This window comes from Hipposideros armiger, unplaced genomic scaffold, assembly GCF_001890085.2.
Source record: "Hipposideros armiger isolate ML-2016 unplaced genomic scaffold, ASM189008v1 scaffold_641, whole genome shotgun sequence".
NCBI lineage: Eukaryota > Metazoa > Chordata > Mammalia > Chiroptera > Hipposideridae > Hipposideros > Hipposideros armiger.
The window spans coordinates 788,290-800,452 of NW_017731991.1; the positions used below are offsets into that span (position 1 = coordinate 788,290).

Consider the following 12,163-nt stretch of genomic DNA (forward strand, 5'->3'; position numbering starts at 1 on the left):
TGTTTCTCATAAAGTTCAAAAATTTCACCATGATTTTCTTCTGTGTCTACTTTTAAAGGAGGGTGTTTAAAGCAGTGATTTTCCAATTGTATGCAGACTGAGGCACTCGGAAGACCTCAGGCAGCTCCTGGCTAGGGAACTGCAGAGAGGTGAGACAGCTTCTGAGAAAAGGCTGAGTGGGCAGAGCTGTCCACCTCTGTTTTAACCAGACCCTACCAGGTTTACATACTGAGATTCTGCATGAAATTTCATGTGGAGGCAAAAGAAAGGCTCCTCTGCTGACAATGTTTTCAAACCACCAGTCACGGAATGCACTATAAATCTGACTCATCAGTGGAGAGGTCACAACCTCAGAAAAGAAACAAGAACTCACAGAAGCACCTTCTAAGTGCTCCTGCCACCGCATGAATTCTAGGAAAAGAAGGTCCTCTTCAGAATCACCGCATCGCATATTGCTATCACAGGATCCAACACATGTGTGGACCGTTGCTGCAGCACCTTTGTGGTTTCCAACCTCAGCCAGGCCCTGGATGTCCCATGACGGTCATCTATCGACCTCCCGCGCTAGGCTCACTTCCCTCTAGTTCAGCAGTTTCTAATTCTGTTTGTGCCATGGCCCATTTTGCAGTCTGGTTAAGTCTATGGTCCCTTCTTAGAATCACAGTTTTCAATATGTAAACTACCAAAGAGGATTACAGGAAAGCTAATTATATTTCAGTACATTTCTATCTATGGAGCCCTTGGGGGTCAGTGGACACCAGGTGTAGAAATACTTTTGGACAATTATCCAGTTTGGGGGCCTGTTCCACTCATTCTGAAAGGATTCTCAATGCTGAATTTCCCACCCTGCCCTCTGGAGTTCCAGTTCTGCCTTTTGACTGGCCTATTAGGAATTTCCACAGGAACCTAAAATGCAACATGTTATAAACTGAACTTCCTCTCTTCCCACCTAAATCTACTTTTGCTCTCTTGATTCTTTTATCAGCGCAACCACGTCACAACCTTCCTAGGCTGGGATGCCTACAACCATCTATGACTCCTGAGTTTTTCCCCCACCTCCGACCTCAGCCAGCCTCTGGGTCCTCTTGACACCATCAATGAACTGCCTTTTGAATCCACCTTCTCCTCTCATTCCTGGCACTAATATCTTTAATAGTCTCACCGTTTCTCACTTGGATTCTTGCATTAATCTTCTGACTCATTGCCTGCTGTCCAGATAATCTCCTCAGTGTCTGCATAAGACGTCAGGGCCATCATTCCTAATTCAAACAGACCTGGTCCTTCCCCTCTCCGGAATCAAGGAAAAGTTCTTTAGTTGCCAATCATAGCGCTTGAGAGGCTGGCCCCAGCCTTCCTTTCCCGCTTGCCCTAGGAGTCCATCTCAGAGCTTATGACACTTTTCTATGAACAAATACAAACTGTTTTAGCTCCTCAGGTTTCTAAACCCTAGGAAACGCTTTTCTTTTTCCTTTCACATCCAACTATTGAAATACATCCCCAATTTTAAGGACCTTGAAGACGCCCTCTTCTTGGTGACTTTAGAAGCAAGGGCTCTCTTTCCTCAGCATTCTCATCCGTGTTTGCGGATGCTTCACTTTTGGAACAAATCAAGGTAATTAATTAGCATTACAACAACTTAAGGAGACTATTATCTCCTCTTCTTCGTGTGTCTCTGGAGAGAAAAAGAATGGTGCTTTTTTCATTTTTATAGTTCTGTACAGCACTGGGGCTGAATCTTTTGTTCACCTGCCAGAGGTCCGTTGGTGGAGTGGCTGACTCCCCTACAGAGCAAGCCTTATCTTTTTATCTCAACTGCCTGAACCCTGAGTTACTGAATAAATGGTACAGTTTCAAATTCAAAGACAAATTCTCAAATGTCTAAATCTCATATAAGCTTGGTGGAAATAACATTATTTTAAAAGGCTGGACTTAGTTCCATGACCCCAAAATAGTGTATTACTTCTCTCTTCCCTAAAAATAAGTACCATGCTGGGTCATAAGGTACTTCTATTTTTAATTTTTTGAGGAACCTCCATACTGTTTTCCATAGTGGCTGCACCAATCTGCAATTCTATCAACAGTGCACCAGGGTTCCCTTTTCTCCACACCCTCGCCAACACTTATTTGCTGGTTTATTGATGATAGCTATTCTGATGGGTGTGAGGTGATATCTCATTGTGGTTTTTATTTGCATCTCTCTGATCATTAGTGAGGTTGAGAATCTTTCCATATGTCTACTGGCCATCTGTATGTCCTCTCTGGAGAAATGTCTATTCGGGTCCTCTGCCCATTTTTTAATTGGATTTTTTTTGGTGTTGAGTTGTATGAGTTTTTAATAAATTTTGGATATTAACTCCTTATCAGATGTATCACTGGCAAATATCTTCTCCCATTTGGTAGGATGTCTTTTCATTTTGTTGATGGTTTCCTTTACTGTGAAAAAACTTTTTAGTTTGATGTAGTCCCATTTGTTTATTCTTTCTTTTGTTCCCCTTGCCCGGGGAGATATATCAGTAAAAATATTACTAAGGGCAATGCCTGAGAGTTTACTTCCTATATTTTATCCTAGGAATTTTATGGTTTAGGGTCTTACATTTAAGTCTTTAATCTATTTTGAGTTTATTGTTGTATATGGTGTAAGAAGGTGGTCCAGTTTCATTTTTTTTTGCATGTACCTGTCCAGTTTTCCCATTTATTGAATAGACTGTCTTTATCCCAATGCATATTCTTGCTTCCTTTGTCATAGATTAAATGACTATATAGGCATGGATTTATTTCTGGTCTCTCTATTCTGTTCCATTTTGACATATATGTCTGTTTTTATGTCAATATCATGCTGCTTTGATTACTATGGCCTTGTGGTATAATTTGATATCAGGTAGTGTAATACCCCAGCTTTTTTCTCCTTTCTCAGGATTGCCATCACTATCTGGGGTCTTTTATGGTTCCATATCAATTTTAGGGTTATTTGTTCTAGTTTTGTGAAAAATGCCATTGGTATATTGATAGGGATTGCACCGAATCTATAGGCTGCCTTAAGTAGTATGGACATTTTAACTATATTAATTCTTCCTATCCACGAACATGGTATATATTTCCATTCATTTGTATTTTCTTTAATTTCTTTCTTCAATGTCTTATAATTTTCTGAGTACAGATCTTTTACTTCCTTGTTTAAATTTATTATATATATATATATATACACACACACACACACACACACACGTGTGTGTGTGTGTGTGTGTGTAGATGCAATTGTAAATGGGACTGTTTTGTTAATTTCTCTTTCTGATAATTTGCTGTTGGTGTATAAAATGCAACTGATTTCTGAATATTAATTTTATATCCTGTTAGTCTACTAAATTCATTCATCAATTCTAATATTGAGCCGTCGGAAAAGTCATGATGCATTTTTGCAATGAAAAACACAGAAAAAATACATCATGACTTTTCCAACAACCCAATAGTTTTTTGGTGGAATCTCTGGGGTGCTATCTATATAATAATGAGTTTTACTTCTTCCTTTCCCAGCGTATTTATCCAAAGAAATCCAAAACACTAATTTGAAAAGATATATGCCCCCCTATGTTTACTGCAGTGCTATTCATAATAGCCAAGATGTGGAAACAACCAAAATGCCCATCAATAGACGACTGGATAAAGAAACTGTGGTACATTTATACAATGGAATGTTACTCTGCCATAAAAAAGAATGAAATCTTACCATTTGCAAAAACATGGATGGACCTAGAAGGTATTATGCTAAGCGAAATAAGTCAGACTGAGAAAGACAAATATCACATGATCTCACTCATACGTGGAATCTAAAAAGCAGAATAAATGAATGAACAAAACAAACAGACTCATAGATACAGAGAACAAACTGATGGTTGCTAGATGGGAGGGGGATGAGGGATCAATGAGAAAGGTGAAGGAATTAGGAAGCACAAATTGGTAGTTATAAAATCGTCATGGGGATGTGAAATACAGTATGGGGAATACAGTCAATAATATTGTAAAAACTATGTATAGTGTCAGATGGGTACTAGACTTATTGGGGGAGTTACTTCATAAATTATATAAATGCCTAATCACTACACTGTACACCTGAAAGTAAAATTGAATGTCAACTACAATTAAAAATATATATAGTCATGGGATGTAAAGTACAGCATAGGGAAAACAGTCAATGGTATTGTAATAGCTGTGTATGGAGTCAGAAGGGTAGTAGACTTGTTGGGGTTATTACTTTGTGAGGTGTGTAAATGTCAACTCACTATGTTGTTTTGTACACTTGAAACTAATAATAAAAACTTAAATAAAAGCATTGAGAACAACAACAATAACAACAAAAATGAGAACCATGGACCCGGGGGCAAGTTATTAGGAAGCTGTTCAAAGGAGGTGACTAACTGATCTTTTCTAATCAACAAGTCCTCTTATTGGAACAATAAGCAAGAGTATAAACAGCCAAGTTACCTTTGATTTCAGGGTAGTAGAGAAAAGGCTTTGGTTCACTAGTTTCCAAATCAGATTTCCTCCGAAGTTGGACGAACACAGAGGCTGGTTTTGTAATGTTGATATCTTTATACTTTGGAGTTTTGAAGACGATGGCAAACTGCAGTATACAAAGATCCAAATGTTGGGGTAGGACTACATTTTTTTCCCCAGCAATGCTACTCATTAAAAACACTCTTTATGCCCAAAGTTTAGACACAGTGTACAAAAAGCACAGCACCCTAGAGAGAGTTACAAACTCAGATTTCTATACCCATACATTTTTATTAAATCAACACTATGAAACTGAAGCAAGATTATGCGAATATATTGCAAATCTTTATTATTTCATTTGTCTAATATTTTAAATGTCTTCCAGTTGTAAACAACCATGTGAATAAAATACATTGCATACACCTTCTCCTCTTTCTAATCAGCCTTAAAAGCCTCTAAGATGATTATTTACACCAACATTAGAAAGACTGGACGTGGAAAGAGAGATGAGGGAGGTGGTACTACTATCAGCCTGCAGGCCAAACAATGAGGAAAGGAAACTAAATCCTGCAAGTGAGGCATCATCACAGGGTCAGTGTATTTTAAGGTGAGAAAGGTGCAGGCTCTTGGCATAATGCAGGGTATTTCGTAACACCTCTAAGATAGCTTTCTTATTTGTTTCTGGTAGTGCTGGAATAGTTAGGCATTTTTAAATTTTTTAGTTTGATTTTTTGATGACATTATATATTCATAGGGATCAAGATTTTATAAAATACAAAAAGTATATAATGGCATACACAGAAATTCCTCCTTGCCACTCCTGTCTCCAACCCCGGCAACTCCTACCCTGTAGCAGACCATCCCCCAGAGGTAAACACAGAGAAGTTATTGATTTCTTTTGTATTCTTTCAGAGTTTCTTTATGCATATGCAAACATGAACAGTGAATCTTTTAAATATACACTTTATTTTATATCCATCCTTAAAAAATATTTAATGTTGTATGTTTGATATCTTTACATATTGGTTCATAGAGTACTCATTCTTTTTAATAAATGCATAATATTCCATCACAAAGACACAACATAATTTATTTAACTGGCCACTTATTGATGAATATTTGCATTGTTTCCAATTTTTTTTGTGAAAATAGTATTCCTCAGTCACTCAGAGTAGTCATTAAGATGAGAATTTAGCATTTTCATCTCTTAGTCATATACTCAGTTGTCACTGGGAAATCTTGATTTCTCATGATAACATCGGCCTCAACTAGAAGAGTCCTCCTTTTAACATTTTTCATTAGAATACCCTTTTCACAGGCTTCCCCACAATAACTCCAGTAGAACACTGTTATGGACTGATTGTGTCCCACCCACCGCCACATTTGTATGTTGAAGCCCTAACTCCTAGTATAGCTGTCTTTGGAGATAAGACCTTTCCAGATATAATTAAGGTTAAAGGCGGTCAGAGGGCAGAGCCCTGATTGGACAAAATTAGTGTCCTATAAGAGGAGACACCAGGGAGCTCATTGTCTCCACCATGAGAAGACACAGTGAGAAGGCAGCTGTCTGGAAGCCAGGAAGAGACCGCTCACCAGGAACCTACGCTGTCAGAACTTGATCTTGAACTTCTAGCCTCCAGAACTGTAAGAAAATAAATCTTTGTGGTTTAATCCACCCAGTCTATGATGTTTTGTTATGGCAGCCTGAATATACTAAATACAAACACTTAAAACATTTCCACTAAAGGACCCGAGGGCACTGCCTAATGGCAAGGTGATCAGATACTCAAATGTAACATCTTAGAGCCAAAAGGTTTTATAGAGCCTTGCCCATAATTCTATAGTAGGTAACTTTTCTGAAAGACCTGCAAAAGTCTAAAGAATAGTACTAATTTATGAAAGTTAAATAAATATTTATGATTTTTCCTTTCTCATATTTGAAAACTACTGAATTTCAACAAGGCAGGAAATGTAAAATCATCATCATCATCCACTTACTTGTCTATGAACATCTGTGGGGGAAAAGTCTCCAAATCCTTCCCAGATTCCACCATTTTCCTCCTCTTCATAAAATCGAATCTGGATGTCATCTGCAAACAGTCGCATTCAGGTGTATAATTTCACATAGTGTAATAATATTTATAAACATGCTGAAAAATAAAGTTGGTTCCACATTCTACCAACTTTTTTGAAAGTAATTACTATGCCATAAACTTTTGAATAATTAAAAACTTTCACAAATCACTGAATATTTCTTACTAGTTACGGCAGTAATGGGTCCCAAGTTTCATTTACAATAACAGAATACTCTATTTACCTATTCGATCAGAGATTTCTCTTAATTAGTCTTTGACTGTCCCACTTCTCCATCCCTAAACCAATTCACCCCTGAGAAACATGAAGAATAGTGAGGAATATCAGAAAAGGTGGTTCAGCTCGAAACAGATTTACATAATATTTAACTTACATGAAGTTTACTATATGGTAGACACAGTTCTAAGTGATTTATATGTATATATAAACTGATTCAAGCCTCACAATAACTTTGTGATGCGGGCGTACTATTAATAGCCTCGTTTTTCAGAAGAGAAGCTGGAGTCCAGAGAGTTAAGTAACTTATCCAAGGTTGAACAGTAGTAAATGGAGAAGCTACGATTGGAACCCAGATTGGAACCCAGATAGTATAGTTTCCGGCTTAAACATTCTACTATGCTTCCTCCCTATAATACTTTATTTATCCTTAGTGAGAAACTGTTAAAAACATTATGTTGGTCAAGTCCCTGTGGATTAACTTAGAATGCCTAAATTCCACACTTCAGTCATAGATTCTACTTCTGTAGAAATATGACAATATAACTCAGGTTGGCATCTCCCTGGCTGTACTTCCCATCTCATAGGAAGGACTGCACTATTCCTTTGCCTTCAGGTAGGACTACCGTGGACTTGTTTATTCAGATTGTTTAAATCTGGTACAAGGCTTCTCTTAACAAGCCATTCCAATATGATAGCAATGCTTAAGAATCACACCTGCAAATAAAGGTAACTCAGGTTGTATCTACTCATAGTATGCCCACCCAGGAATCTGGAAATGCATACGACTTGGATAGAATGAGTTAAAAGAACGCTGATAACAGGACTAGAAGAGAAAGCATAAACTCTTTTTGGATAAAGATATATATCTTTACTTTCAAATCTGGTATCTGATCCCATTTTCTTCTGACTTTTTACCTCAGAGCGTATATCCTCAAATGAGAATTTTCTTTTTTATTTAAGCCATAATTCTTTTATTTAGGTGCTATATTTCCAGGTATGCATCTGCTTACTTTGAAAATGCTCATCACTTTTACAGTGAATAGATCTTTATTATACTATATTTTCTATCATTTTATTTTAAAAATAAGTGACATTTGAGAAAACAACATAACCTCCTTCAGCTTTTGTTAACATATCAATCTTGTACTATATCTAATGAGAGATAAATGCCAAGAACCTTTTCTGAAAGTAAAAATTATGAGAGGAATATGCTGTGGTAGTTTCCCTATAATCCTCATTCTCTTTTTCTTAGCTGACATCACAGTGTCATGTGAAAGTATTTGGAGAAGCTCTCTCTGTGTTGCAACAAAGCACTGTAAGATAAATACAATAAACAATTTTATACTATGTAAAACATCAGATGAACAAGTGGGTCCTAGAGTAAATTAAGCCCGAAACATCACTGGAGGCAAAAATGACAAAACTGAGGCTGTCCCACTTCGGGCACATCATGAAAAGGCAGGGCACTTCGGAAAAGACAATAATGCTGGGAGAAATGGAAGGCAGCAGGAAAAGAGGAAGACCTAATATGAGGTGGATTGACTCCATAAAAGAAGCCATAGGCAGAAGCCAGACGCTTCCTGCGTCTCCAGGAGCTGAGCAGGGCTGCTGAGGACAGGACATGGTGGACATCACTCATTCATAGGGTCGCCAGGGGTCAGAGCTAACTTAGTGGCACATAGCACACATAAAACATTATTTATTCTCTCTCTCTCTCTCTCTCTCTCTCTCGCTCTCTCTCTCTGAAGCATGGACTATTACTCATTTATTTTAATTTAACTAAATTCAGATACCAATGTTTAAAGTATAAAAACATTGAAATGTCACTGATTACTATTGTGATTACTACTATTTTTAAATTTCCCTTTACTTCTGTTGAAAATTTTAAATGAATTAGTTGGGTTAAAAAAATAACAGGCAACTTCAATTTGGAAGAGGCAAAATGTGCACATTTTAAAAGGCGTTCTATGGCAGAAAAGGGATATTAACTGGGTCCACTGCTAAGTGACTCACAGATACACTCAGAATATTTCACATCTTGAGATCAGAGCATATATTTACCTTTCTGAACCTTGTCACAGAGAAGATAAATTTCTTCCCCCCCAGTCACGCATCCAGCTGTCCTGTCCATTCTCACAATTTTCAAGTTGGATGCGTTGGGGGCTTCTGTCCACAGGAGAAAAACAACAGACATCATGGTTTATCCTCAGCTTCACAAGCCAATCTCATATGAGGGACCCTACCCTTAGCACACATTAACCAGAAGAAAGTTTAAATAAATGCTTTCATGCATATTGTTTTAACAAGGATACAAATAAAACAAAAATGCCTTCGCAAGTCCTCAGAGCACTTCTTGGGCAAGGGTCATTCATTATCAGTAAAATGGATGAGGCAGAAAAGAGCAATCTTTGTTTCTCCCAGTAACACAGGAAGAAATGAATACAGAAAGAGAAAGAGCGCTCCTGATGTTCCGGCAAGTACAAAGCCAATGCATTTGTGGAATTTCAATTGGGTCCAGGCTTTCACCCCAAACTTATTTCCATGATACTCATATACCATTTACAAATGTCCTAGAAATTTAGGAGAAGCACGGTTTTTAAAAACTATTAATTTTTATTCTACAGAAAAGAAAAATGGAGATGTTATATTTATTTTCCCCAAACTAAATTAGAATTCTATGTGGTTAGGGGGAAAAAGTTTTGTGTGGTAATAGTATAAAGCTTCCTTTTTTCTGTCTTTTTTTTCTCCAACAGCTGCATGCTAAGGTGATCTCTGGTATATGAGTCTACATCATTTTATAACTCTTTCACTTCCCTTCAGATTTGTTTAAGTTAGAGAAATCAGTTAGTTGTTGTACTTGGAGCATGGAGTTTTCTACTTAGACCAAACTCTATATACTTTCAATGAGCCTAAGCACTGCACTTGCTGGCTTTTTTGGAAATCTCTGTTTCATACATCCCACAGATAGCAAACAAGAAATTTGCATGGTAAATGCTGAAGACCACTGTGAAACTCTTAAAAAAATTCTAGGAACTATAAACTGAAATAGAATTGTGAAGCCATGTACTAATATATACCGCTCATTCAGTTAACTTGAAGTTCCTATCTTGATAGTTATAACACGTGAAAATGAAGGTGGATAAGAATAACAGTTGTCTTTTATTAACTTCGCTTCAGTGTCCCAATGAAAAAAACGAGATTACTTTTCCCATCTAAGAGCACCAACAATATATCCTCAGAGCAAAGAATTCATAAGTAATAAGAGGTCTGGCACTGTATCTAAAAGACTAAAATACACAGCTGAGGAAGGAGAACTACATTTATTGAGCACCTTACAACATTTCACTTTTAGTTTAGACCACTTTTTATATTGGATTTTAGTGTTCACATTTTGTAGATGATAAACATGAGACTCCAAGTGATGAAGCCACGTACTCCTGGAATCAGAGCGTGTACGTAACTGCCAGGGCAGGCTGCAAGTCTGTTCTTGACATTATATGGAGCTGCCTCTCCCATGAGGAGACAAGTACTTACTGCTGTCGTAGATGGCGTCTGATACCACGGGTTCCAGGCGCCTGGTGAAGCTCCCGGTGCTGTCTGGAAGGAAAGCTGTAAACATGAGCCGTACCACGCTGAGGTCCATCTCCTTTGTCTGCTGAAGAGCTGCTTGGCGGATGATCTCCTTTTCCCGATCTAGGACCATACAGCACAGGGCATTCATGCCCAGGGGAAGAGAAAAGCATGAACAGTTTAGATAGGATGCTTTTACAAAGCCCAAGTAACATGGACGTAAAAAAAAATCTCTTCTGAAATTCTTCATGTTGCTAACAAAATTTTTAAGTTTCTCTTGTTTATGTTATCCACAATTAGAGATATCAAAAACTTGCATTTCCTCTGGATTACAGTAAAAACTGTTCTCCACTTCTGCTTTCTTAGGTCCCCTGGAACTCTCCCTTTCCTTTCTACAATAAGAGTTGAAGGCACAAAGGATGTGATGGAATGAAGGCAGTAAGCCAACTATGCATCAGTTGTATTCAGAAATATGAAAATTCAGTATTCAAAAAGCTGTTTGAGCACAGAGACTGTGTTTGTTTCATAGTGCCTAGCACCAGGCCTGGCACATAGTAGGTACTCAAAAAGTATTTTTGAAGGAACTGAATGACTCCGTTGTTGCATTTGTCTCCTTCCTTCCCTCCTGATGGCTCTTTGATGCTGATGGACATAATATTGGATATAATCATGATGGATATAATCGTAATTAAAACCTTGTATCTTAAAAGGTGATAATTCAAGTGGTAAGTACTGTCAAAGAGCTACAGATGAAGAGATATGGAATTTCAAAGGAGGGGAGGCTCCAGGGGCTTTGGAGCAGAAGAGACATTTGCTTTACAACTTGAAGGGACAGCAGAACTTCAACTTATGAAGAGGGTGAATAAGGGCATTCCAGAAGGAAGTAGAGGAAGATCGTGCCAACGCAAGGAAGCAAGAAATCATGGTACTTCTACGGAGCAGTTCAGTTTGACATGAAGGGGTGTGGTGGGAAACAGAATTGGAAATGCAGACTGGGGCCAGCTCTTGGAAGGTCTACAACGCCATCTTCCAGAATCTGGATTTTGCAGGTAAAGGGCAGACACTAAGTAGTGGTGAGATGTAGGCCTCAGTAAGATCCATTGGGACATAGGGTGTAAACTGGATTAGGAGTGACAGCATAACGAAATGGAGTGAGGAGTGGAGCAGCAGAGAGAGCACAGCACTGCTGGACCACTAATGGGAGATGTAGCACAGGGAGAAGGTGGAGTCAAAGATGATTAGGTTTACAGTCTGGATACCTCTTTAGAAGATGGAATATGTTTAGTGGGAAAATGACGACTGCTTTTGGATTACATGAATATGAGCTGGTGACAGGGTGGCGAGACTAAAGGAGAACATATAAAAACAGAAATGGTGCATGTGGTGGGACATGGTTGAAAGAAAAAAAACCCAAACCAGTAAAGGCAGGAAAACAAAATCAAAGCATTTTTTGATGAAGAGAATAGTTTATAATGTGCCTGAAGAGTTGAAAGGAAGAAAGATTCCTTATAAGTGAGCTGGGGGAGGTATAACAGAGGAGGTGTTTTTGAATTAAGTCTTGAATTATGAATTGGTTTTGACAGGTTGAAAAGGGAAGGGTGGGGTGTTGTAGGTAGAGAAATACACATACAAATGTTAAAGATGGAGGTGTCCAAGGGGCAGTGATGGGGAGAAGTGGGTACAGGGTGGGACTGGGGATGAGGCTAGAAAGGTGACTGGCACCAGACTGAGGGTTTTGCACGCCAGGCTACGGAGATAGAGATTTTCTTCTAGAGGTAGCAGGATGCTA

At 38.2% G+C, this 12,163-nt stretch overlaps 1 protein-coding gene across 2 annotated transcripts in view; it reads right to left on the reverse strand.

Annotated features, from left to right (window-relative positions):
• NFKB1 (nuclear factor kappa B subunit 1) overlaps window positions 1-12,163 on the reverse strand; it is a 96,213-nt gene that overhangs the window by 31,627 nt on the left and 52,423 nt on the right. For both annotated transcript variants that reach the window (XM_019625887.1, XM_019625886.1), the window contains exons 7-10: window positions 10,339-10,497; window positions 8,866-8,970; window positions 6,490-6,581; window positions 4,480-4,618 (exon numbers count right to left, since the gene is read on the reverse strand). In XM_019625887.1, the coding sequence (XP_019481432.1) occupies window positions 4,480-4,618; window positions 6,490-6,581; window positions 8,866-8,970; window positions 10,339-10,497 (495 nt within the window). The remainder of the gene's footprint in view (window positions 1-4,479; window positions 4,619-6,489; window positions 6,582-8,865; window positions 8,971-10,338; window positions 10,498-12,163) is intronic.